The 26358-nt window shown below is 33.5% G+C and overlaps 8 protein-coding genes across 9 annotated transcripts in view; 4 read left to right on the forward strand and 4 right to left on the reverse strand.

Moving 5' to 3' along the window:
• LOC139989852 (pyrokinin-1 receptor) overlaps nt 1-26358 on the forward strand; it is a 205840-nt gene that overhangs the window by 158062 nt on the left and 21420 nt on the right. The window lies entirely within an intron of this gene.
• Scsalpha1 (Succinyl-coenzyme A synthetase alpha subunit 1) lies at nt 161-2698 on the forward strand. Its single transcript, XM_072008531.1, has 7 exons — nt 161-373; nt 1096-1331; nt 1399-1620; nt 1757-1861; nt 1978-2157; nt 2311-2445; nt 2530-2698. Exons 1-7 carry the CDS (start codon nt 337-339, stop codon nt 2614-2616), a joined length of 1002 nt encoding a protein of 333 aa, XP_071864632.1. The 5' UTR covers nt 161-336; the 3' UTR covers nt 2617-2698.
• Alg13 (Alg13 UDP-N-acetylglucosaminyltransferase subunit) lies at nt 2903-3922 on the reverse strand. Its single transcript, XM_072008538.1, has 2 exons — nt 3783-3922; nt 2903-3676 (listed from the first exon to the last, which is right to left on the reverse strand). The coding sequence occupies exons 1-2, from the start codon at nt 3873-3875 to the stop codon at nt 3257-3259; spliced, it is 513 nt and encodes a 170-aa protein (XP_071864639.1). The 5' UTR covers nt 3876-3922; the 3' UTR covers nt 2903-3256.
• On the forward strand, nt 4178-5825 carry Rtc1 (RNA terminal phosphate cyclase 1). Its single transcript, XM_072008529.1, has 7 exons — nt 4178-4319; nt 4409-4648; nt 4747-4913; nt 4988-5162; nt 5228-5378; nt 5448-5552; nt 5621-5825. Exons 1-7 carry the CDS (start codon nt 4178-4180, stop codon nt 5763-5765), a joined length of 1125 nt encoding a protein of 374 aa, XP_071864630.1. The 3' UTR covers nt 5766-5825.
• LOC139989857 (tRNA-specific adenosine deaminase 1-like) lies at nt 5768-7271 on the reverse strand. The gene is made up of 3 exons (XM_072008528.1): nt 6583-7271; nt 6246-6497; nt 5768-6144 (listed from the first exon to the last, which is right to left on the reverse strand). The coding sequence occupies exons 1-3, from the start codon at nt 7269-7271 to the stop codon at nt 5865-5867; spliced, it is 1221 nt and encodes a 406-aa protein (XP_071864629.1). The 3' UTR covers nt 5768-5864.
• Nucleotides 7116-8847, reverse strand: LOC139989860 (uncharacterized). The gene is made up of 6 exons (XM_072008532.1): nt 8588-8847; nt 8381-8461; nt 8183-8290; nt 7800-8086; nt 7520-7721; nt 7116-7455 (listed from the first exon to the last, which is right to left on the reverse strand). The coding sequence occupies exons 1-6, from the start codon at nt 8646-8648 to the stop codon at nt 7316-7318; spliced, it is 879 nt and encodes a 292-aa protein (XP_071864633.1). The 5' UTR covers nt 8649-8847; the 3' UTR covers nt 7116-7315.
• Nucleotides 9052-10902, forward strand: LOC139989856 (trafficking protein particle complex subunit 12). Its single transcript, XM_072008527.1, has one exon. The coding sequence runs from the start codon at nt 9206-9208 to the stop codon at nt 10775-10777; it is 1572 nt and encodes a 523-aa protein (XP_071864628.1). The 5' UTR covers nt 9052-9205; the 3' UTR covers nt 10778-10902.
• The window catches only part of Zfh1 (Zn finger homeodomain 1), a 38674-nt gene continuing 24106 nt past the window's right edge, over nt 11791-26358 (reverse strand). For both annotated transcript variants that reach the window (XM_072008503.1, XM_072008504.1), the window contains 8 exons: nt 24112-24473; nt 22711-22851; nt 21709-22009; nt 20795-21150; nt 19337-19690; nt 18708-19040; nt 18199-18358; nt 11791-17921 (listed from right to left, as the gene is read on the reverse strand). In XM_072008503.1, coding sequence (XP_071864604.1) covers nt 17728-17921; nt 18199-18358; nt 18708-19040; nt 19337-19690; nt 20795-21150; nt 21709-22009; nt 22711-22851; nt 24112-24473 — 2201 coding nt within the window. In that variant the 3' untranslated portion in view covers nt 11791-17727. The remainder of the gene's footprint in view (nt 17922-18198; nt 18359-18707; nt 19041-19336; nt 19691-20794; nt 21151-21708; nt 22010-22710; nt 22852-24111; nt 24474-26358) is intronic.

The following is a 26358-nucleotide window of genomic DNA, read 5'->3' on the forward strand; positions in this document are numbered from 1 at the left end:
GATAACTATTTGATTGTTCTGACATGTCTAAAATAGCGTATAAGATTACCTAGTAATAAAATTTTTACGTTGAAAATTAGCTTGAAGAAAATATTTTATAGAAGAATGGACCAATCAGTTCGATGTTCGATGTTCCTGTCATTTGACAATTCATAGCGAATCTGGAGCATTAGATATACTTAAACTATATGTACATGCGCTAACTAAGTACAATTCGTCCGTGTATTTTCTTTCGAACTTGACCTCGCTCGTCCGCTGTGGTAGTCCTCTAATGGTGATCCTCTAATAATCCAATTTCGTTTATTGACTATTTTAAGAGAAACATCAATTAAAAAAATGGCTGTGGTTATCAGAACATTTTCAAAATTCACAGGTAAGATGAGAATAATCGTTCGATATTTTTCAATGTTAAAAGGAGACCTTTGTATATTTCGAAATATAATTGTGACATGTTTGTGAGATATCGTAATATTTCACGCCCATTTCTCGTGATACTCATATTCTATTATTTTTTTTAACTAAAAATACTTTAAATAAGTTCCATTTATGTTATCATTTTCAATTATATAAGGACATATGTAATTTTTCATAACTTAATATTTTTGACAATATATGGTTTTAACTCAGTAGATTTAACAATCTTAACTATTAATTAAATATTATATAATTCCATATTAAGTCTTTGTCTATTTCACATACTTGTATTTTGTAACAGAAGCTTCATAATTCTTTTCTTTTTATTATATTTTATTTATATCACACATATTAATTTGATTTTATACAACTATTAAACACAATGGCATAGTTGTTTTAATATGTTAATTAATCTGCTCTATCAGAATAAGTGTCATACTAATCATTGGATAATATACAATTAATGAACCTTGACCCAAAAGTTAAGAAATTTGATATTATCCCTATAAATAACATCTATTTGCAAATAATGTTTAAAGCAATGTCTTAAAATCTTTTTATGCCATAAAATATGTATTATTTTATTAGGAAGGTAGAAGTATATTAATACCTACATTCTTTTAAAATCTCATTTCTTTAAAAAATGTTCAACAAAAAAAAAATCGTTCTTTTATGTTTCAGTCAGAAACTGTGGTAATTTATTACGTACCCAAATAAGGTTCAACTATGTAGATACTAGGAAAAATTTAAAAATTGATTCCAATACTAAAGTTATATGTCAAGGTTTCACTGGCAAACAGGGGACATTTCATTGTCAACAGGCCATTGAATATGGTACTAAAATAGTAGGTGGTGTTAACCCCAAGAAGGCTGGTACAGAACATCTTGGAAAACCAGTTTTTAAAAGTGTGAAGGAGGTGGGAAAATAACGTTCATTTTATATTTTATATATTTATAAATGTATTAATTGTGCTTTTCTTTTAGGCAAAGGAAGCTACAGGTGCTACTGCAAGTGTAATTTATGTTCCTCCTCCAGGTGCAGCTGCAGCTATTATGGAGGCAATAGATGCAGAAATGCCATTAATTGTATGTATTACTGAAGGTATTCCACAACATGATATGGTCAAAGTTAAAAGACGACTTTTGGAACAAAACAAATCTCGCTTAATTGGACCAAATTGTCCAGGAATAATAGCTCCAGAGCAGGTGCAGATATTTAATACTTATCAGTATTTAAAAATTTGTATTTTACATACAAATTATATGCAAATTTTTAAATTCAAATCTATAACTATGTTGATACATATCTATATGGTAACATATAACAGATATCTATTTGTAGTGTAAAATAGGTATTATGCCAGGACATATACATCAAAAAGGAAAAATTGGTATTGTGTCAAGATCAGGAACATTAACATATGAGGCTGTAAATCAAACAACCCTTGTAAGTGAATGATATCCCTTTTGCTTAAAGAATATAATTCTTTTTTAAATAATACAATAAAAAAGTTTTTTAGAATAATTTTGTAATAAGAAACTGTAAGAAAAATTTTCTTTAAGGCTGGTCTTGGGCAAACACTTTGTATTGGAATTGGAGGTGATCCATTTAATGGAACAGACTTTATCGACTGTTTGGATGTATTCCTTAGAGACCCAGACTGTGATGGTATTATAATGATTGGTGAAATTGGCGGCAGCGCAGAAGAATTAGCGGCGGAATATCTCATTCAAAATAATACTGTTGGTTGTTCTTCTGAGTTACTGGTACCCAAATCCTGATCCTATCTTAACTCACCATTCCTTATATTCCAAGAATCGTTCTATATCCTTATAAGTGCAATTCATTTTTAAATACTATTGTATATGAATATAATATGTCTGTTATAATCATAGGGAGGTAAAGCTAAACCAGTAGTGTCGTTTATTGCTGGTATTACTGCTCCACCTGGTCGAAGAATGGGACACGCCGGAGCAATCATTTCAGGCGGAAAGGGAGGCGCTCAAGATAAAATTAATGCACTCGAAAAGGTATTGACTTATTTGCTATTTACAATAAAACCCACATTTTTGTTATGATAAATATAATTATAAATATCGTTTTACTTTATTTAGGCTGGTGTAATAGTTTCAAGGAGCCCTGCGCAAATGGGAAATGAACTTTTGAAAGAAATGACACGTCTTGGCTTGGTCTGTAATTAAAGGCACATGCCGCCATAAATATACATATGTAGTTTGCTTCATATGGATGTATCTTCATACAATAAATTGAAAGTATAAACAATGCTAGGATCGTCTAAGAAATCGACAAAACGATATAATGCATTGAAATCTGCAAATTCATTAAATCATTGATAACAATGATTATGTTCATCAATATTGCGAGATTGCTCGATTATCTTATTCCTAAAAAGAATACTTGCAAAGAAATATGACACTTTGTTAAAAAACTAAATTTATGTTAACATTGTACAGTATTTAGAAAATATTTTTATCGATATAGCTTTTATTTTAAAAATTAGCAACCATCCAAAGATGCTATAAAAAGTATCTAACAATAACTGCCACTATTCTTCGTTACCATTTTTATTAACCAGAAATTATAAATTTTTCTATGCTATTAAATCATAATTTTAAGGAATAGTTATTTAAACTATATTGTTGTAAATTATACTAAAGCTATATCTGTTATAACAAATAAAGCTGTTATATATCCATATTGTAAAACAATAAAATCTAAATATATTAAGCAAAATATAAAAATTAACCTCTTAAATATTTTTGTTTATTATAAATAAGAAATAAAAAACTGTATCTCTTGGAATATTTTTAAAACTTTCTTTCATGGTAAAAATCCCATTATTTGGTCTATAAATTTAGCAATATGTCTACTTCTTTTATTAACAAAAGGTTTTAACTGAGTAAAATTCATGGCTTGTATAGTGTTTAACAAAGTTTTACAAGTACAATAGTATAAATGTTTATCTTCATAGAGTTGCTCAGCTAATTCTAATTGATGATTATCCATTAAATTTTCATTTGCAACTACAATTAAATTTTTTCTACACTCTAAAGCATCTAAAATACTTCCTGCTCCTGCGTGACTTATAATGAGATCAGCATTTTGTACATAGTTAATTATATCTGCGCTTAAATTGAAATATTCAATATTGACAAAACCACAACGTGGGGTACAATCTGGTACAAATAACGTTCTGCCAACTTGCAAGATGATTTCATAATATCCTTTTGACGATAATACCTAAAATAATATATGTTTAAAATATTGCTCTAAATTGGATTAGAGAATTACTACTAAATGTTTTTATAACTTCATGTTAAGAACTGAAATTTTCATAATCTTTTACCTCTAAGACTTCTGAGCTAAGTACTGTCTCGATTAGTTCATCAAATTTGGTTGTGCCAACAGTAACAAATATCCTTTGTGTCAATTGTGTCATTTTAAATATTTAAAGATATTATAGATTCGAATATTAATAAGATCATATATCACTATCTTAATTGTTGTTCGTGCAATAATATATTGTTTTTCAACAATTCGGCAAAAATATTCAACAATGTTATCAAATTGACATTTGTTCGATTTGTACGTATCAGAATTGTACCGACTGTATGAATAAAAAATAATTTAGAAGAAAAACTGTGTTTGACAAAACAGTATTATGACGTCAGAAAGTTCCAAGTTCCAAGTTCCATGTTTCCATTACATCGATTTGTTTACCGCCACGAATTTTAATAAAACATGCCAGCCGAAAGAAAAAATAACATTTTAACATACGAAGGGTGTAATTATTTACGATATCGCTTATTATTGTCAACATTATCAGGCAAGCCTGTGCGAATTACAAATATTAGAGTTAAAGATGACGATCCAGGAGTTAAAGGTTAGTTTAAACATATACTTCTTTTGAAAATATTCAAAGATTTAAATATATTATATTTTTATTATTATTAATATATTCATTATGTGTAGAGTATGAAGTCAGTTTTATTCGCTTATTGGATAAAATAACAAATGGATCAAGAATAGAATTAAATGAAACAGGAACTAATTTATATTATAACCCTGGATTATTGTACGGTGGTGAATTAGAGCATGATTGTAGTGTACAACGAGGTATTGGTTATTATCTAGAAGGAATTATGATATTAGCTCCTTTTTGTAAAAAAGCTGTGGATATAAAACTCAAAGGAATCACTAATAATACAATAGGTAACTAATCCTCCATGATAAATTTTTAAGCACAGAACATTATCAGTTATTGTAATGGCAAACAGCTAAAAAATTATATATATGTCATTATATTTAAGATCCTTCTGTGGACAGACTGAAGGCATGTGCTGTACCTATATTAAAAAGGTTTCTGTCTGGTGATAATGAAGTTATCTTTACCATTAATAAAAGAGGAGCTGCACCTCTAGGTGGTGGAGAAATTAAATTTAAATGTCCTCCTAGTCGTAATCTTAGAAGTATTCAAGTTAGTAGAAAGCATATCTTCTTTATTAAAGTACTTATAATTTATAACTTAAAAATAAAAAAGTGTATATGTAGCTTCAAAATAGTGGAATGGTAAAAAGAATCAGAGGTACTGCATGTAGTATACGTGTATCTCCTGCTATTGCTAATCGAATTGTGGAGTCTGCTAAAGGTGTACTGTTAAACTTCTTGCCAGATGTTTACATTTATACAGATCATTGTAAAGGTGCATCTAGTGGAAAATCACCAGGTATGTATTTAGTTGTTCGGTAATTAATAACGCTAAATGTATTACATATCATTAAAATATGACAGGTTTTGGAGTAACTTTATCAGCTGAAACAACAACTGATGTTGTCTTTGGTGCAGAAGCATTTTCACCTCTAATGACAGCAGCTTCTTTGCCTTGTGTACCAGAAGATATTGGTAAAGAAGCAGCTATGAAATTAGTTGATGAAATTTACAGGTAAAGCAAGCATAACTAATGAATATACACCAGATAATGAAAATATTATATAAATATATGTGATTTTAGAAATGGTTGTGTAGATTCAGCTTTTCAAGCTATGACTGCAATGTTTATGGCATTGGGTAAGAAAGATATTTCTAAATTTGTAACAGGGCCTTTATCACCAGCAATGTAAGTAGCTGTTTTATACATTTGTATTTATCCTAAAATGATAAGACTGATGTATGATATTATCACAGGATACAATTTTTACGCGATTTAAAAGATTTCTTTGGAATTGTTTTTAAAATCGAGCCACTTAAAGAAGAAGATGAAATATTAGAACAAGTTGTCTTAACTTGTATAGGTGTAGGATATACTAATATAAATAAACGAACATTGTAAAATAGTATTGTACTTATTTTTTATATGTACCAATTTTTAAAATATATATGTTTGTACATATTTATAATCTTATTTGTATATTAAAGAATATTAAATATTCTACAACATAAATGTTTGTAACCGAATTGGTTTAGAAGGCCAAGCATGAAAAGATCCTGATTTTAAAGTGTTCCACAAGCTTTGATAATTTTTAGACCACATTTTACAATCCAAATAGGTAATCTTTTTAGGATGTCTTATATTACAATCAGGGTGTCGATATTTATCACAAGTTTGCAAAAACATTTCAAAAAGAGCGCGTCTCGTTACAAGTAGATTGCTACCTTTCTTTTTTTTCGTAGCTCCTTGTTTTCTACCCTCAACCGCTACTTCAGTATCGCTATAAATAAATAATTATTAAAACCATATTGTTTAAAAACATAGCTTTATAAGCTTTTTAAACATAGCTTTATCAGAGAAAAAGTAAATATTAAAGATTACCGATTTCTTACAGCACACCATATTATACTCGATGGACATGGATGTTTCCTCTCAGAATTTTTTTGTTGTTTAAAGTAAAGTTTACTTTGTACAATCTTTAGTTTACGTACTTTTTCGTTGAATCGTTTGTACAATCCACGTTCCATCGCTTCTAGGGAAAAAGGAGAATTGCCTCCAACTACAATAGTTTCCATTTTTATTGGAGGTATCAACATTGATAAAAGTGATCCTTGTACTCCAAGTAAATTCCATCTAAAATCAGTAGATAAAGCTTAATTTTCATATTCTATAAGAATACTTTTTAATATTGATTGTAATATTACACAGTTGTATTTACTTTGCTATTTTGTCTGAACAAGATAAACTAAGAGTAGGATTTCCCCTTCCTGGTTTAGTACGTAGCGGTCCAACCACGTGGTAGTTTATTCCAGGTAAATGAGGATCTTGGCATTTTTCGGATTTTATGCATTTTGCACCGGTTCTATATATATCTTTAATTATTTGTTTTTCTTTTTTATCGGCATTTGATTCTATTGTTTCCGCTCCGTTATTATAATCACATTTTATCATTTTTGTTGGAGGTACATCATCTTTATAGAATTCTTCTTTCAAAAATATAGAACAATCTCCACAAGGAGTTTGACTCGTAAAGAAATGAAACGATATTTTATCGTTTATTTTAATTTTTTTCTGATCATCTATTGTAAAAACATCACTTTTAGAGTCACTGAGTAAGAAATTGATTTGTTCATATAAATATCTTAAAAAGGCACGCCTAACAAGAATTTCTGCATGAGAATCACTTAATCTGCAACCTTCCTCATATATTTTTGTATTTATTAAATCTAATTTTCCTAAGCACTTTGTGCCTGTAGCAAGAGCTACTAAAGTGAGTGAGCTGTCCTTTTTTTTTAACACTATGCCTGATAGCACAGTCCACTCCTTCTCTGATGGTTTACCATTCTTACCAAGCTTATTATATTTTTCTAAACAAAGGTGTGCGATCTGATCTGCAAAATCTTCCATGTTTTTTTTTTTTTTTTTTTTTACTTTATTTGCATTTAAGTTACCTAATACACATTGGAAGGGTCCCAAGCATATTTATGTTGAGGTAGAGAAAATAAAGCTCTCATACTTTCTTCATCAATAACAAAATCTAGCTGTATATTGTCCCTTATATGTTCTTTCTTTACAGCTTTGGGAATGATGCCTGTAATAATATCATTAAATGATACATGATAGGAATATTCATCTTAAAAAGGAAATTTATTCACCAATTCCTTGTTGCAAAGCCCAATTTAATAATAATTGCGCTGGTGATACATTAAGTTGAGTAGCTATTTTTATGACAATTGGATCTCTTAAAAGATTAGTACTGCTACTAGTTCCTAAAGAAGAATATGCTTGTACATGAATCCCTTTGTTATTGCAGTACTTAATTAATTCTTTTTGATGATAATGTGGATGCAACTCAACCTATAATACAAAAATATATTTAATTTTTTAATTAATATAAATTAAAATACAAATTAAATTCAGGTACAATTGATTTACTTGATTAACACTTGGTGGTATATCTTTACAATTTTGCAATAATTCTTCTAGATGTTTGATTGTATAGTTGGATACACCTATGGATCTTATGAATCCTTGTTTCTTCAATTCTACTAATTTATCCCAAGTCTTTGCTCTTAAGCTTGGATTATTTGTTGAACTTTCTGAAATATAAGCTGCACCTGGCCAATGAATCAAGTACAAATCAATGTATGTAGTATTAAGTGCTTTAAGAGATCTTTGCACAGACTTTTCTATTCCTTTTGGATCTCCATGTTCACTTGGTGCTATTATAAACATATGATTTTGATATATTTATATATATATTTAGTTTTTTAAGTTTAACATGCTTTATATTATCTAAAATCATTATTGATACATACAAAGCTTAGTTGTAATAAATATATCACTCCTTTGAAGATTATATTTTGGTAATAAATTTTTCAGAGCATAGCCAATATCTTCTTCATTTCGATACACTACAGCTGTATCTATATGTAATAAATAAGAAATGATACATTTTCAGAATATATTTATAATAGGACAAATTAATAATATTAGTAATTTCATTAGATACATACCAATAGAACGAAAACCAACTTTTAAACTTTCATCTACTACTTCATATATTACATCTCTTCCTTGAATTTTGTATGTTCCAACTAAAATGATTTAATATTTTATAATAAGTAATAGTAACAAGCGTCTTTTACCATTATTTTAATATTTTTTTCAATACAGACTTAAATACAGTAAAAAATATTCTATTTCTTATATTTTAGTCTTACATCCAATAAGAGGCATAGTATAACCACTTGAAAGGAGAACATTTTTCGCTGCACTGTTCATATTATACTTAATTTATAAAATCTCTTATAATCTCCACTGATACTTGTATAGAATACATATGGTATATATTGTCATTATCATTATCATTTTATAGTGCCATCTTTGATATAGTGACATTAAATAAAAAGAAATTAATTTTGTTTCAATGCTGAAAACTATTTTCTAGTCAGATATGTACGACTATAATTTTCAGAACTAAGTACATTATTATCATTAACTTGTTAGAAAATTTAATTATTATATCATAATTATGTCTTGAACAATCAGAATATTACATTTTTCAACTAAATCTAGTGGTTATAACAGAAATTTATTCATATTATAGCACAAAAAATTGTACAAAAATATTAATGATTGATAAATTGATTGGTAGACAAAAACAGGTACATAATAACACGTTCTATTATACACATAATTCGTGGCAGAATGTCTCCATCTGATTTTGACAGTTGACGTCTAAGGTATTTTCTTCGATCTAATGTTTATAGGATTTTGTAAATCATATAAATAAATGTATATATAGATTTTCAAGTGAAAACAAAATAGTTAGGCGTAGAATGGCTGAAGAAAATGGGACTTCACAGCAGAAATGCGAGACTACTGAAGAGGTTACGAAAGAAATGGAGACAGATATCAGCCGCTATTTTGAAAATGCATCTCGCACGATCTTCGATGAGATCGTATCGCCTAAAAAGGAAGATTTTTTCGACGTGCAAAGAGGTTCTGGGAGTCAAATCCCGGATTTTGAATTACTGACGGATCAATCGAACGAATTTTTAAAGACTAGTTCATTGCTTGGTAACGAACGACTTGATCATAGTGGCACGAACGATGTACACAGAGATGCATGGATACCTTCTGAACAGACAAGAAAAATCTTACGAAACGTAGCCACGTCAACTGCTGGGACTAGTTTCCTGGATAGAGAGAACTTAACGATGCCAGGACTTGCAGTTCAAGGGGACATGCCCAATTTGATAAAGAGTAGTGTTGTAAGATTCCTAGGTGAAGATGAAAATATACAGAGGCATGTGCTCACTGCTTCTGACGTAACTCAAGACGAACGTGGCTTAAGGACATTAATACAAGCTGGTTGTTACAAAGCTGCAATAAATTTATCGGGAAGATTATTAGCGGTATATGCTCAAGGATATGGCAAGATAAATCAACCTAGTAAACATTCTCCGCATTCTTTGCAACTGTGGTACACGAGGCTAGCTCTTTTAACCAAGCTCAAGCAAATTGATATTTTAGAGAATGAGTCAAAACCATTTGGTAATTTGGATAAACCAGACATGTATTTTACATTTTATCCAGAACTGTATGGTACCAGGCCAGGTTCTATGGCTTCCTTTTCCTTTAGACTACTTTTAGCTGAGATTCCAATGTATTGTGCAAAACCAAAACAAGCATTGGATAATCTTTATAAGATTCTAGCAATTGTGAACCAAATTATAATGAATTTTAGCAATGGATTTAATGGAGATGGATCTCGTGTTAAGATTAACCCTGCAGAACAAGAAGATGCTATAAGATTGTGGAAAGGCAGAAGATCTAGAACTTTTATATCTATTATTAACTGTGCTGTTAGCATGAAAAATTATGTATTGGGCATAGATATTTTAGGAAGACTTTGTGAATCTGCAGATTGGTCACCTGAACAAATGGATGCATTGAGATCTAGTATAGGTAGATTACATCTATTTTTGGGAGATGTTTCTGCAGCAGAAAAATTTTTAATCAATCTGCATAAAAAAGAGAGTGGTCCTACTGTTCGAGAGTTAACAGACAGAGGATTAATGGCAGTAGCCCACAATTCTTTTCAAGAAGCATACAAGTGTTTCCAAGCAGCAGAAGCATTGGATCCATCAAACATAGCATTAATTAATAATATGGCTGTTTGTCTTTTATATACAGGCCAGTTAAAAGCAGCAGTGCATTTATATGAAAGTATGATAACAAGAAACCCTGTAAAAAGTTTACAAGAACCTATACTGTTGAATATATGTACATCGTATGAATTGCATACAACTCATTGTAAACAACCAAAGTTACATTTACTGAGTCAATTGAACAGGTATAAAGGAGATGCTGTAGATATACAGTGCCTGAAACTCCCTTTAAATTGAGATCTTTTCGTTCGTCCATGTACAGTATATGATAGAGCGAGGATGAAATTTTTAAATCTGTTATATAATTATGAACATGGTTGCGCCGAGTAATGTATAAATTTTAACAATAAAAATCAGTTTCTTAAAAGATCAGTATTCTTCCTTGTGCATTTTTAATCTAATCATAATTATTCAGTTATTTGATATTTTAATTTTTTGCATATTTTTTTAATTAATAGATAATATTGCTAAATTATTACAATTATACTTAATCACAGACGAGCTGTAAAGTAAATCTGGCACTCAATGCGTTTTCGTGTTTCATATTTTGGAAGTCATCTGATACCCATTTTTGTGCTACACGCGACATTGTTAATTAAATATAGTAGTGGCATCTAACGAGTCCTATCCTCAGTCAATGGCAGTGGCACAGATGAGGGAACGGGTCTAGTTAATGGTAGTGGTATCACTGACGAGGTACAAAATAGATGTGACATGTAATCGTTTTTCATGTTCCGCCACCGACGAGTTGCAGAAGTCTCTATCTCTACAAGTTGGCATTGACTAAATACATAATAGATCTGACATTATTCATATGAGACAATGAATGCAATATGGACCTTACCTGCTCAGACAAGTTACTTAATCCCCTCCTCAATCACAATAGGCGGGAATACTGAACAAATTGACTTCGTCTCTGAGCCCTAATGGCTGTGGTCATTTAATCGTTTACCTCACTATTAGTATCAATAGACAAAACTATTCTACTATAATTTTGCTTCTAACATTTAATAATACATTTGTAAAAGTAGTTTCATTGTTAGCTATAGATGTTATCATCGTCTTTTCAGTAAGAATGCTGTTAACTCCAACAACATCTCGATGGATGGAGCTATGTATTTGATTCTAATGTAATACATATTTCTAGAGGGAGATTTGATTATATCTTCGTATCTTGATATACCAGTCTTCACACCCAAATCCTAAGTTACAAGGAATATATGTAAAGAAAAAAAAATGTAACATCGATGTCAAAGTAAAATAGCCTTTATTACATCGTGAAACGAGGACAATTTAATGAACGTTCAACAATTGCTAGAATTCTTTCTTTCACCTACTTTCTCTCCCTTCCGTTCTTCCTTTCACACGCACACACATTCCTTCTCATTCTCTCCCTTCATTCATGTCATTCAGTTTCGACTGTTTACACATTTAATCTCGCACCTCTTTTCTCCTTTTTCGTTTCTTTTCATTTGTTGCTTGTTGTTCTCTCTCACCAACGTCTGACATAATTTCGCGTGCTCGTAATGTTCTTCGAGAATAATGCATTACAGGACACATACTTTGTCATCATGTCAAACATAAACTCGTTCGATCTATCCTCGTAATTAATTCCTCATATCCTGTCTCTTTTGTCCGCCCATAATTTCATCACGATCTCTAAGATCGTTAACGATTTTAACATTATACCCTTCCTCCTCAATCTCTTTGTCTCATTCTTTCTTTCCTGTCCCTTATCCATGTTTTTCTATTAGTAGGCGGTACATCAATAGCATACATCATTCAGATCGATTCCAAAACTGCACTCTCTCTCCCTGCAGAAAAAAGGCACGAACTGGCGGAAAAGTCGGCCTAACTGTATAATATTTTCATTTATTTTATTATGGATGGAACTTCGTCACAATACATTATTTTTTTAAATTTCATTTTCTTTTTATCTGCTGCTTCTTTCCGCAGTGTGTAACAGGTTCGGCTCCCGTTTCCGTTTTAACCAAATTCATCGATTCGTGCTTCGAAAGTCCGCCGCGTAGTGCGCGCAGTGTTCGATCCTTCCAACATCCTCCCTCTTCCATTATACTTTTTATTTCTTTCCTTCTTCTTTTTTCTCTATTTTGTTTCTCTATCTCAAATGCCCATTATCAACGATCGAACTTTTAAAAGGAGATCGTTTTGGTTAGAATAACATACTTTTAATTATAAGAATATATATATTCCTTCTCCAAAAAGTGACTGTTATCCTGAAATTCGTTTCGAATTCAATTTCATGCTCCTTATTTTGGTGACTGTATTGCAAGACGAAAAATAACTTAAAAATACGTCGATCTGAAAGGAAACTGGTACAATTACAATTTTTCGCGATAAATTTACGTTGAAATTTAGATTAAAATATTAGATTAAAATATTATACAACGCAAATTGCTTATCGAGCTGTTTTGCAACCGCTCGCTTCAACATCACGAGATCATTTCACCCGGAGAAGGCACTGCATCCACTACGCAGCTGGAACCTTCCGGTTTTTATATTTTTTTTCCCCACCGTCCTTTCAAAGTATCTACCGCATATTACACTTCACTGTTACAATAACATCCGCATCGCTATTCCTGGCGACTAAATGTAACCTTACGAATGTATTACCTATGTACATACATGCTGTGCCGTGTACACACGTGTATTCACGTACACGCAAAGGATGCGTTCTTGTGCGTACACGTGCAGACCTCTCTGCATTTAGCAAATTTATCCTTTTTTTCACACTTACAATTTTTATATATATATTATATGTACTATTGTAATTAATGCTTACGCTCTCTAATTTCTAAAAAGAAACGGTATTATTATTGTCCTGCCGTATTTTATTTCCGAGTATTTTTCTGGTGTACATACACGCAATACACGCACACACGCACGATTCTGGTGCTTATGTAACGTAGTCATGGAAAGCTCGATGGCATAACCACCAGTGTTCGTCGAATACAATTTAAAGCGAACATGTTTGTTATCCCCACGTGCATCCCCCTCTTTAGAGAAAAATCACAATATATACTCTCACGGAATTCGTTTTAGAACACTTTTCAATCAAACACGAATATAGAGGTACATATGCTCCACGTGTCGGTATCGTAGTGTTCTTTACAACTTTACGAAGACTCGTTTATGGCACGCCATTTACTCGCTTTATATTTATTGTCTGCGGTTACAGGAAACAATCGTTCGACAGGTGGGAGAGGCATCGCGGGGATAGCGTTACTTTCGACGAGAGAATTCATATCGAGATCGAATCATTGAATTTCTATATTATTTCGGTAACTAGGCAAGCTCGGTCGTTCACGGAAGGCATCGTACGGTGCTCATTTTTTTTTAAATCGTTGCATCAACAATCATTAACAATTTTTTTTTCTTCTTTTTTCCTCGTATTTCTCTCCTCGTTTTCTCATATTTCGTTTTGTTTCATCATGCTCGTATGAGTTATTATTCACTTTTAGTTTAATTACTTCATCTTTTTTTCGTTTTTTTTTTTTTTTTTTTTTTTTTTATACGTAGTTTTCACGTAATAGTTTAGGAAATAACGGAGACATAACCGATGCCGATGCGCGAAAGCTGGCAAAAATTACGCTGTAGTCTGTGTCTGTTATTTTTAATAGTACGTACATACATACATCGAGGCGAGCAGGTTGCAAATACTCCCGAATCAGAGCAAATATTTCTATCTTTATATATCTATATTAATATATTTATATATTTATATTTATATATATAATTTTTTTTTATTCTTCATTTAGTCACTTATACGTATGCAATATTGTCTTCGTAAATTTCCTGCTTTTTCTTCCTGATGTTCTAAACCCGTTGGTCGTGAAAGTATTCGAAAGTACAGAATCGAGGCGTTTTTTTTCAGAGTGAGAATAATTATACATAATTGAAAATCGATAACCGACGAAACTTAACGTACGAATACAAATTTTTATGCAAAATTATAGAAAGGAAAAATACTTAAGGAATGCCGGTAAATTGATATATATATCAACGATTAAAAAGATTCTTAAAAAAGAAAGAAGAGAAATTATACAAATAAAAACAAGTTAATGAAAAAAGATAGAGAACATAACACGTAATGATGAGAAATAACGAAGAAAAATAACAAAGCGATTGCACAGGAACGTTGAATCGTTTATGATCGAGTCTCAAAAACTAGAAAATAAAAATAGAAGATTCTCGCGTATCTGTACCAGCCGAGGAACAGACTCGTCGTCGCGGGTTCACGAATCCGCGGCGATCGATTAGTACTATATATATAATATATCGTGTCGTAATATTATAATAATATAAAAATATATTTCTTAACTATTAACACTATAATAAATGAGTATTATAAGCATCATATCTGGATTTTTTCCATTTTATCTCGTAGTGCGGACACGATGCCTGTCGCGGATAACCGGAGCTTCTAGACGCGGAGGAAATGCAACGGTGGCGCCCCGCTCGGCCGAACACGACACTACTTTTTTGGCGCGGCCTTTTAAACGTTACACCTTTTCTTTTTTTCTGCCGTGTATCCCCGTATAAGTCGTCGTTTCTTTTTATCAATTTTTTTTATCAATAACAATATATATATTTATATAATATAATATATATATATATCACTTGTCACTCGTGGTACGTGTAAATAAAAAGAGGCATAAACCGTTATAAAATACAATTCTCGAGTATTATCGATCTGTAGATTATATATATATTTATATATATCGCTTACCTACGCGTCCGAACGAATAAAATCATAAAAATTGTGTAATAATAATTTTTTTTCTGTTTTAATAGTACAGTATTGGAAGCATTTTAATATTATACTTAGAGTTTATGATCGGGGCCCGGATCTCGGTGAAGGGACTTTTTCTCAATGTTTTCCTTTTGTATATCTTTTTTTCTTTTTTTGTATTGCAAGGTTCTCGATGCCATTTCCCTTTCAGGCGCCAGAAACAAATGTGATGAGCTCGTCGGGTTCGATTGAAATCTCATGGTGACGAGACCACATGAGCTCTACAAAAAGTACGAGAGGCCATGGTGATGCTTCGTGATCTATGAATAACTAAAAAAGGAGCATCGGTAGCGCGTTGATTTTTACGGAATGTCTAAGGCATTTTTTTTGTTTCTTCCTACAATGCGAAACATTTGTTTTTCTAAATATTTTCTTTTTAGCGTAAATGGATGATACGCGGAGATTCAAATATTAAATAATAACAATGTTGAATAATTCAAGAAAATAACAAAAATTTAATTTACATAAAGAGAAAACAATGTACAATATAGTTAAGCAATTATTAAACTTGACACTAGAACTATATAAAATAAAAATATATAAATAATTGTAATTAAAGTAGTAGGATAAAAGTAAAGTACAAGTATATAATCGTATTTCGACTGAAATATATGTTAACATTTTACGTTACGTTTCTACGTGTTTATAGTAATTATAAACAAAAAAAAAAAGCTAGAAGCGGTCATTTTAACATATTTGATAGTTCTAGTGTTAATAACTGAGAGTAAGAACCAATTTATATACGATTGGTATTATAAAATTATCGTGAGATCTGAAAAAAATAAACTTGAAATATATGAATCTCTTACGTAACATTAAGGAAATATACGAAGATGTGATTTAGATTTAAAGTAAGTACACAAGGATCGAAAGCTATTCGTTATGGCATCGATCACCGATAGATAAGGCCCAGAAACACCTCGACGCTATAATAAATCGTAATTTGGCCGAATCCTCCTGCATCGAGCTTGAAAAAAGCTCTCTCGACGGTGAGGATAGACCAGGCGACTAGAAATTCTAGTCTCCGTTTTCAGCGATTCATCGGAATTTGCGTTTAAGCTCTCTCAGTTTAGCGGTTTAAATTCAAATGTATTCTCTTTTTGTCCGGTGCTTCAACCTTTCCCAGCATTTACCTTTGGTGTTCGTTCTTATCCAATTGCACGCGCGCACTTATCTTTTTTTTTTTTTTTTTTTTGTCTTTTTAGTAATATGAATTTTCATACTTTGAATTCTTAATATGTTTCAAACTTCGTGCTGTTCTAAAACATTAGTGAACGAAGGAATTAAGGCTGAAGAATATCATTCGATTGGATGTCTCAGAAACGAAAGATTATTTTTCCACCACTTTTAACTTTCCTTTCTTTCTTGTAAATTAATTATTTGGTAAAAATATCTAAAAAATGGTTTCTGCACTTTTTAAACATTGTTACTTTCCAGTACAGGATATTACTTCCAATTTTAATTCGTTCGTTATTAAATGTACAATTGCACACGCGCAACTCGGTCAAAAATGAAACATTCAAATCACATCACCATATCCCTTCGCCAATTTGCGCGTCGCGACTGAATTACATCGCGTGCCCCCTGCGAACGTGGCTAACAAATTTGTACGTTAATTAGTTTCCTTATTATTGTCATGGTATATATAATAATCTTGTTAATAAAAATACTAAAATATTATGTATATTATATATAATATATAATAGATTATTGCATTATGCATTTTTGGTACCGTTGCGTGTTTGGTTTCTTTTTTTTAAATTCTCGTCGACTCAAGGTCGCTGCGAATTCATTTTTTTTTTTTTTACTTTTCACTTTTCTGCTTCCTTTTTTTTATCATTTTTAGCTTCTTTCTTTGTTTCAGCGAGAACGAACTTGAGAAGAAACTCACGTGACACTTGGACGATGTTGTTTGCTCGAACAGGAAAGTCGCGACTATCGAGTCTCATTCGATATCTTCTTTAATCTTTTTAATACAACGTATTATTTAATCTTCTGTTCTTTTTCTTTTTTCTTCAGAATGGTATTTCATTTTTCATTTTCCTTTTCGATCAACATGCGTTTCCTTCTCCAGTTAAATATATTTTTTAGGCTTTGATTATTATTTGCTGTGTTTAACGCAAGCCTTTTCGCGGGTAAAATGCGTGCGCGAGATCGCGTTTGGAAAAATTCGTCGCTAGGTGTACTTGCCGTTCTTCTAACGTGGTTCTCAGGCGTTTTATTTTATCGCGAGATATAATATTATTTCCCGTTTCCAAATTCGCTTCTTTTTCTTCATTAAATGCTGAGTCCCTTGACGTAGAAGGAAAAAAAGGACCGTACATACTTAGCTAAGTCAGCGAGAGAATTTTCGTTTCAACTAGCGGGAATACTTCTATTCTCTATACGGCTTGCAGTAAGAGTAACGATGATTCATGTGTTGGCTGTAGGAGCCGGAGTGAGAGAAGCGCTTGAGGCACTTGGAGCACTGGAAGGGCTTTTCGCCGCTGTGCAGTCGCTTGTGTTCGGTCAGATGGTGCTTGTGCTTGAACGCCCTTGGGCACTCCACGCATTTGTACGGCCTTTGCCCTGTGGATATTCATCCGATCTTTTAATATTATCTACATCATAGAAGACCAAAGTGTGGTTTGTAACCGACTGGCGGATCACCGAGCTACTTTTTGGGTGGATCGTGAAAAATTATTATTTTCGAAAATGGGTTCGACCCCTAAAAAGCTTGGGAAGCTCTGGTTACTAATTGAATATTAACGTTATTAAATAATGTTTCAAATATAAAAAAATAAGAATTTTCTATACGTTAAATTGTAATGTGTAGAAATGAAGAGAGCAATATTTAAATACATACCGGAATGTTCATATTTGTGTCTTGCTAGGGAACTGTGCTTGGAGAATGTTTTGTCACACCGATCACAGAAGTAGACACCCTGCTCGATCTCCGCTGCTGGCGAAGTCTCTGGTTGACTCGCGTTTTCACTTTCGTTCTTAACATTTGTCTGAGGTTGACTCTGCAAATACGGAACTTCATAATATACTTAGCATAGCAATATTCAACATACAAATTATGCAACATTAAAATAGACGCATATAAAACATAACAGCAAACTTCTTTACGCCTCATCGCTTTAATATAACACATTTTTACTATCTTATTAATTATTTTCTACGTGTACTTTATTTTTATATTATACGTAGACTGCCAATTTTTAAGCAAACTCATACTTTTATAAATACAAATAAGCAAGTACTTGACTTTAAACATTTCGCATTTAAAGTAAAGTACTGGATTTCAAGTTTCCACAAATGCATAGATATTCGCAGTTTAATAGTAATCGTTAAAACCACCGTTATCATTACCTTTGGAACAATTTCTCCCCCCATCGGGGCCGTACGTTTCGTTTCTACAGAATCGGTGGTCTCTTCGTCAATAACGAGTGGCGAATCCTCCAGATCATCCGTGTCTTGATTATGCGACGACGCATTATCGTTTTTCGGTTCAACGGGAGACGATGACGTGAATTTTGCACAAATAGTTTCACTGTCTTTGTACGCCGTCTCTGTGAGAGCTTCTTTCTTCGACAAATCTAATGGTTGTTCGTACACGGTCTGACTGGTTGAATTTGCCAATGGTACTAGAGGTGGTATCTTCGATTCTCGTCGGTCCCTCGCTCGGGAATTTTGGAACCAAACCTGAACATTAAATAACGTATTCATGACATATTCCGAATGATTCTTTTAAAAGCATATTATTGTCTTACATTGGCATTATTTGTTGCAATAATAGTTCCAATTCAAACAAATAAATATTTTATTCCTAACAAACTTTAGTTTCAACTTCAGTTTCACTTCTTCAAACTGAACATTATTATGTATAAATTCGAACATGGTGTTAAAGCAACGGAAAACAAGTGTTCATTTAAAAAAAAGTCATAAGTTAATTGGGTAAGATTTTTTTTGTGGAAAGTCTTTTGAGGAAAAACATGCACCTGTACGACACGAGTAGGAAAATTGATGTAATTGGCGATCATGCTGATCTCCTCCTTCTTGGGTCGAGGATTAATGGCATAGTAACCCTTGAGAACAGCCAATTGCTCATCGTCTATCAACGATCTAGCCCTGACTCTCCTTCCGTTATCATTGTGCGTCTGTGTACCATCCTCCTCGTCCTCCGAGTCCGCCTCCGAGCTATCCTCCGCTTTTCTCTTGTAACCTGATTTCGCACCGGGTTGATTCACGTCCTCGAGCTTCGCCGCCAAACCTTCACTCTGCGAATCATATTGATCCGCTGCTGACCAGTCTGGATAATGTGCCATCTCGCTGGACATCTCGCTGTCTTGATCCTGTGCCAATATATTCATCGTTAATTAAGGAATTTGTGTTTTTTTTTTTTTTTGTGGCTGAAATAGCGAATCGTGATAGTTAAGTCAATTATCAATGGAGAATAAGGAGACATCAATTAAGCGATACAAAATAATCTGGAAGAGAACTCTTCGAATCTTTGTTATTAGTTTGACTGCAGAAATTCGTGATTTTTTAAAATACATCACAAATTGTAATTTTTGAACGAACGTGTAAAGCATAAAACAAAGGAATAAGGAAATTTAGATTAATTTGAAGAAGATTCCTTAAGAATTGTTTCAACCAATAAACGTAGCTGTTACAATACTTTTCTACAGACCATTAAATTGTAATAATCTATTCTTTATATTGATATATTTAGGAGAATTTATGTCACAATAATGACCTTCATATAATCTTGGGGTAGGCTTACAAAGGGTTGGAGGAGTATCGACCTCGTTCGCCTTATACTTAGACTGTTTATGACACTCGTCTAACGAGTTTACGACACGTCAATCAGCATTAAGAAGTAAAGAACCACGTGGTTAACAGAATTGGGAAGTTTCGTTAATAAATCACTCTTTAGAATCTAAACTCTTTCTTTCGTTTCTTCCCATTATTTTACAAACTCGATCGAATTAGAAAGATCTAACAATACTGTTGCAAATTCTGGTTTCTTCGTCACGCGAATTTATTTATAGATAAATCTATAACTAACTTTAGAACTTCTCGATATCTGTGTCCACTTGCACAATAATTTATCACCTAATCATGATATTAGAGTAAATAGACAACTCACGAATTGTAGGTTTCTTTTTTTACAATTTTCTAATCTTTCGACAAGCACTAACAATCGGGTAATTTGTAATTCGTAAAACCTACTCGTAGAATTTCATTTGTTTTATTAAACCAAACTTGTCATTGTTATGCAAGGATATTTATTAACGTTCGTGATTCGCGTCTTGTAAAATTTCGCTAATGACGTTAATCCAATCGTGCAAGAACGGATCTGCAAAATTGAATCGTTTCTTTAATTCTGCGCTGTCGAACTAAACTTTCTCCACTGCACAATATTTGTAACAACATAAACAATGATCTGATCTTACTTGATAATCCTCCTCGAACTCTCGTTTCATCGTGGCCGGCGAGGTGGACAATTTCCTCACGTTCGCCTCGAGCAGTTGCTTCGTGACGGAGGTGTTAACCGTTTCAAGGATACGTCGAACCGCATCAAGACCCTGAGGGTCGGTCGGTGCTGGTGATTCTTTACCCTCTGTGCCTTCCGTGCCCTCAGAGTCCGCCGTCGACGGGCTCATGAGCTCCCGATGAGACTCGAATTTCTCGGCTACCTCGTCCAATCTCTTGGAATGTAGCTGATTTAAGATCTTGCCCAAGGATGCCTGCAGAAAGTAGCTGCCGAAGCCCATCATTTGTGGCAGAAGGGTCGGCATGTCGTAAATACCTGAAATCATTATTTTCTTCTATTATAGATTTCCCTAATTCATGAGTCGATTGTTCTTTCAATACAACAAACAATTATACACGATTATTACAACTACTAAACCAATGATCTGTAGATTTGTCGTTTTGTCTAATTGTAGGTTTCGGATCTTGTCACAATTTCTTTTAAAACATCCCATGTCTATTTAACAGCAAAAATAAGAATTTTTTCATGGTTCTTATACACGGTTCAATTTCAACAGTGTATCCAATTCTAAATGACATAAACTACGATAGAATTGCAAGCAGATTTACCGTCTTGCGTTATAATACGTCTTCCATATATTCTTTCCATAATTTGATTTAACTAAATACAAAAGCCTCAGAAACTTTCTATAAACGATTAAATTACAACAACGTCGATATTCGATTCCAAATGACGTAAACTCTAAATAGGATTGAAAGCAGAATTCTGTGTTTTGTGTTAGGATTCGATTACGAATCGAGTTCACGGAGCCGGATCGTTCAAGGTGCACGACGACGATTGCGGTTGAAATAGAATGGCGTTATCGACCCTCACCCGCTCCTTCCCGTTGTATCTCCTGATAATCCGAGGGTGAAAGCTTCGGCAGAATAGGGAGGAAAGTGTTATTATTCGCCGCGAGCAGATCGACCTCGCGCCGCCCCGGCGGCAGGGGTTGTTGCGCCTTTTTCGGCCCGCGATCCACGTTGCTCACATTCGTATGCCTGGATTTTTTCAAGTTTACTATCAGGCACTTCTTCGAGGTCATATGACTCGAATACGAGCCCGAATGGGAGAAGCGCTTGCCGCAGTTGTTGCATAGGAATGGCTTTTCACCGCTGTGAATGCGGAGGTGCTCCTGAGAACAAAGATAAAGATGACAATCGAAATTGAAATTAGAAGAAGAAAAAAAAAAAGGAAATTATATATGAATCGATGGTGCAATCGCTAGACCGTGAATTTTTTATCCATTCGATCGAATTTCGAAATTTGAAACTGTAAAAAAAATGCACTTGATACGATAATATACAACATTTTTCTATATCATACGAAAGATCGAGTGTTATAACGAACGTTCTAGTTGATCTTTCTTTTTATTATCGATTCTATGAAATAGTTTGAATTCTATAAAATATTGCAAATTAAGGTGCGATATTTGAAACGAATGTAACGATCTGTTTCTTTGTATTGTATTAACGAAACTACGAATCTGCATAAATAACCGCAGTCTAGCGTGAATTAGCGTTTATCAACTAAAAATGAATAAAATTAACTTCGAGGAATATTCGTTGCGGTGCAAATACGTCAATCGATGCATTCTACGTACAATATTTATTTTTTCTTTTCCTTCGAAAAATAAAAAATAAAAGACGAAACAAAGAAAGTTGGAATTATATACAGAGAAATTCTATTTGGAAGAATTCATTCGTTTCGGTTACAGGAGAAAACTATATCAAAGTCAGGCAGTGCTGTGTGAAAATAGATTATGAAAAGGAAAGCAAAGAACGGAAATAACGATGTACGAATGAGAAATGAAAAATAAGGGTGCACTCGTAGTACCTTGAGGTGATGCTTAAACTTGAAGGCTTTCTCGCAATGGGGACACTTAAACTTACGAAGCACGGCACTCTCATCATGGCTGATCATGTGCCTCTGGAGTCGGTAGACGTTAGCAAAAGTCTTGCTGCACACCCTGCAGGACTGGAAAAAATCTATCGATTAATTTCATCGTGTTTATTCGATCATTATTAATAAATACATATCTTTTCATTAACTAGTTATATGTAAAAATTTATTTTATTATTTAAAGTTACTATTCAAAGAATGCTTATAATTTCATTTCCATAATTTATTTGTAATTTTGTTGAATTTTTAATAAATTTAATATTTACTTTAATACGATAATTGTGATACAGTGGAAATTCTCGGCGTAATTAGAATAGCATGAAAAATCTCTTTGTTCTTAAACCATAATTTCAACCGGGACCGTCAACTGCGAAGAGTAACAAAGGCAAGCTGAAATATCAAAGTAAAGTCAAAGCAGAATCGAGTATTTAATCACGAGAACGAGCTACTTTGAATCTCATAATCGCACAGGTGCGCCGACCAGTGTACTGTTTTACATAAACTCAATGACGAATCCAGTGTGTATCCAGTGTGTATTACGTCTACTTATAAAAATAGGCAAGAAATAAACCTAATAAAACAACAGCGTATAAATATGTAATATAAAAGACAATCTCAATTTCACGAGCAACTCGTTCATAAAACTCTATTGTCAACTACCTCTCAACTTTCAACAACCCAATTCCCTTCCTTCTTTTACAGACCATTCTTCGTCGTCGTAACCAATACTGTTCTTCTTAAAAGAAAATTTTAAAAAAGAAAGAAAGAGAAGGGGAAGGAAGAGAAAGAAGAAGAAGAACGAAAAAGAGTATCTATCTACAAAAACGAAGAAAGAATATCATCGACTACGTCTCAACTTCTTTCTTTTGCAAGCTATTCTTCGTCGTCATCTCATAACGAATATATCAGTCTTTTCAAGAGAAATGAAAGAGAAGACCGTAAAGGGCGAGGGAAGACGGTTTCTAAAGAGAAACAAAGAAAGAAACCATTCTACGCAAAAAAGAAAGATTCGTCAATCCCTTCGTCAACTGTATCTCTCTGTTCTCAAAAACCCAATTTCCTTGTTTCTCTCTTCCCGACGATTATCGTCGTTAATATCATTCCTATTAAAACAGAATTTCAGAAAAAGAAGAAGGGAAAAACAGCAAATGTATATCGAAATTGTCCTACAAAGAGCAAAGAGGGAATAGAAAGTACTGTACGTAAAAAGGAAGACCAAACAAAGCCAAAAAGGGACAGACGAATAAAATGGAAAATTCGCAGGCCGGTCGCGCATGATCAATAATACACAAGGAACAATGGAGTCCTCTCGTCCTTGACGTTAGTTTCACTCACCACTTGAGGGAATTGAGCGTTGAGATCGTTCTTGTCGATGGCGTACGGGGTCTTGTGCGTGTCCTCGAGATGGAGCTGAAGCACGTGGACGTCCCGACAGAGGAAGCCGCACTGGGGACACTTCTCGCCACCCTGCTTCGTCGATCCGCCCTCGCCGCCACCGCTGCCGCCGCCACCACGGACGCCTCCTCCGCCTCCTCCTGTTCCTGTTCCTGCTCCACCACCGCCTCCACCACCACCACCGGGTTCGCTACCTGTGCCGCTACCACCTCCAACGCCACTTCCTGTGGTTGGCGCCCCGGCCGCGCAACCTCCGCCCACCTCCGCGTTCACGACACCTGCTGCCTCGTCCTCGCTGCAACCTGAAACAACAGCCACACACGTGCACCACGTTACATCTCGCTTCCACTCTGTCCCTCTCTCTTTAACCGACACCCGTAGTCCCTCTATTTTTCTTTTTTTTGTCCTTTTTTCTTTTTCCACGTATATGGCGTAGTATATATTGGTGTGCGATAACAGACCATAGAGACGCGATTGTATAAGGTTGTCATGGACGCGGTTGCGTTTTAGGGGTTTTCGTGCTCGCGAGAGATAGGCTCTGCCTCGTTTTATGGGTTTTTTCGTCTCTTTGGAAACGTCGCTTTTTAATGGTTTTCGTTTTTGCTGCGAAGCGTGATAAGAGAGCGTGTGTACAGGCAAGTTTGTCGTATTTTGTATCGCGATTAAAAATTTGGAATTACTTTCTTTTTACGGAGTTTGGTGTTCATTGGATCAACGGGCTAATTTTATCGTCAGAGAGGGATTTTAGGGCGAAGGATTTTCGCGGAAATTTATATCTCTCTGGACATAGGCAAGGAGATTTTAAGTTTTTACCGGCGAGTGCGATAAGAGAGTGGTTTTATTACAGTAGTAAGTTTGTTGTACAGTACCGTGGCTACGAGATTGGAGTTACTTTTTTGTATAATAGCTGCATCACCTGCTAATTTTATCATTAGAATATGGTTTCAGAATGGAAAGGATTTTTATGCAAATTTCCACTTTTACGGTCATAGGAATACGACAAAAATGGAGAAAAAATAGACCACGAATGGAGAGTTGTTTTAACTGTTAAAAATTATGATTTTTGTAATCTTTATTTTATATGTTACTGCATATAACATACATTTATTGAATATGCAAAAAGTATACAGTGCGTGGTTAATTCGAAATTATTTTTAATAATACAGAATCGAATTCTGAAATTATCTTTTTTATAAAAGTCGGTAAATATGACTCATTTTTTCTCCTGTATTTGCTCTTTGTTAATAATAAATTTTTTATTTTACCACAATCGTGTAAATTCCTCCGTACTTGCCGAAACCACGTTGCTTCAGAAAACGACGTCAATCAAAGACAAACATGGTTACACCCTATTGTAAACCGGAAATAGAGCAACTATGGGGCATAAAAATTTATACGAGCTCGATGACAAGACGCAGCGGAACGACGTCGGTAAAATCTACAAGATATCGAATACCGTTTGTAACGAGCTTTAAGATATGATCAGTGTAAAACGTGAGACGCGAATGTCTTCGTGAACGAGACCAATTGAAGACGGTACCACTACACATTCTGCGTCGTTCGGTCGACGTTCATAAATATACATCCGCGAAATGTCCCGAGCACTCTTTAACCCGGGAAATGACGGAACACGCGTCTTTTTTTTTTTTCAAACATATTAAGTGTATTTTTAATCTGCTATCAAACACACCGTAGAAAAAAGAACATCATTCGAAGACCACGGGAGGAAAACATGATACGTTTTTATTGATTTTCTTATTTTATCGTCGCTTAATAATCAAATGAGAGAATGATAATATGACACAATGGAAAATGAAAATACAATGGAAGATAGAAAAAAATTTTTAATCGATACATCGCGAATTTTATACCAAATTTTTCTACTAAAAATTGTTTACTTGTTATAGTAACGGTCGTTTATTCCATAGGATTTTATTATGTTTATTCATTGTTTTTATTAAATATAAGTTCGTTTTGTAAAATTATAACGTCCTTTTATTTTATTCTTGATTTTATAAATTTTCTTTTGTCCGCTGCTGTAACTTGTAAACTCCAAACATTTAGTTCCAGTTATTTTCGTCACAAGTGTGCCAAACTATCGCGGACGATAACGCCTCTGATAAATCGAACGAACGATTAAATATTCGCGGTTGCCACTGAAAAATCCCACAGCTCCGATTTTCCTCA

This window comes from Bombus fervidus, chromosome 8 (genome assembly GCF_041682495.2).
Source record: "Bombus fervidus isolate BK054 chromosome 8, iyBomFerv1, whole genome shotgun sequence".
In the NCBI taxonomy this organism is placed as follows: Eukaryota; Metazoa; Arthropoda; class Insecta; order Hymenoptera; family Apidae; genus Bombus; species Bombus fervidus.

Bases quoted from the DNA above. Each gene is read 5' to 3' on its own strand.
- Scsalpha1 (XM_072008531.1), top strand. From the start codon at position 337: ATGGCTGTGGTTATCAGAACATTTTCAAAATTCACAG. The intron at 1,332-1,398 runs GTGGGAAAATAA...CTTTTCTTTTAG, and splicing joins TTTTTAAAAGTGTGAAGGAG to GCAAAGGAAGCTACAGGTGC. The intron at 1,621-1,756 runs GTGCAGATATTT...ATCTATTTGTAG, and splicing joins GAATAATAGCTCCAGAGCAG to TGTAAAATAGGTATTATGCC.
- Alg13 (XM_072008538.1), bottom strand. From the start codon at position 3,875: ATGACACAATTGACACAAAGGATATTTGTTACTGTTGGCACAACCAAA. The intron at 3,677-3,782 runs GTAAAAGATTAT...ATATTATTTTAG, and splicing joins TTAGCTCAGAAGTCTTAGAG to GTATTATCGTCAAAAGGATA.
- LOC139989856 (XM_072008527.1), top strand. From the start codon at position 9,206: ATGGCTGAAGAAAATGGGACTTCACAGCAGAAATGCGAGACTACTGAA.
- Rtc1 (XM_072008529.1), top strand. From the start codon at position 4,178: ATGCCAGCCGAAAGAAAAAATAACATTTTAACATACGAAGGGTGTAAT. The intron at 4,914-4,987 runs GTTAGTAGAAAG...GTGTATATGTAG, and splicing joins GTAATCTTAGAAGTATTCAA to CTTCAAAATAGTGGAATGGT. The intron at 5,379-5,447 runs GTAAAGCAAGCA...ATGTGATTTTAG, and splicing joins TTAGTTGATGAAATTTACAG to AAATGGTTGTGTAGATTCAG.
- LOC139989860 (XM_072008532.1), bottom strand. From the start codon at position 8,648: ATGAACAGTGCAGCGAAAAATGTTCTCCTTTCAAGTGGTTATACTATG. The intron at 8,291-8,380 runs GTATGTATCTAA...TATTACATATAG, and splicing joins AGTTGGTTTTCGTTCTATTG to ATACAGCTGTAGTGTATCGA. The intron at 7,456-7,519 runs GTGAATAAATTT...ATATTATTACAG, and splicing joins GGCTTTGCAACAAGGAATTG to GCATCATTCCCAAAGCTGTA.
- LOC139989857 (XM_072008528.1), bottom strand. From the start codon at position 7,271: ATGGAAGATTTTGCAGATCAGATCGCACACCTTTGTTTAGAAAAATAT. The intron at 6,498-6,582 runs GTAAATACAACT...TACTGATTTTAG, and splicing joins TGTTCAGACAAAATAGCAAA to ATGGAATTTACTTGGAGTAC. The intron at 6,145-6,245 runs GTAATCTTTAAT...ATTTATTTATAG, and splicing joins TGGTGTGCTGTAAGAAATCG to CGATACTGAAGTAGCGGTTG.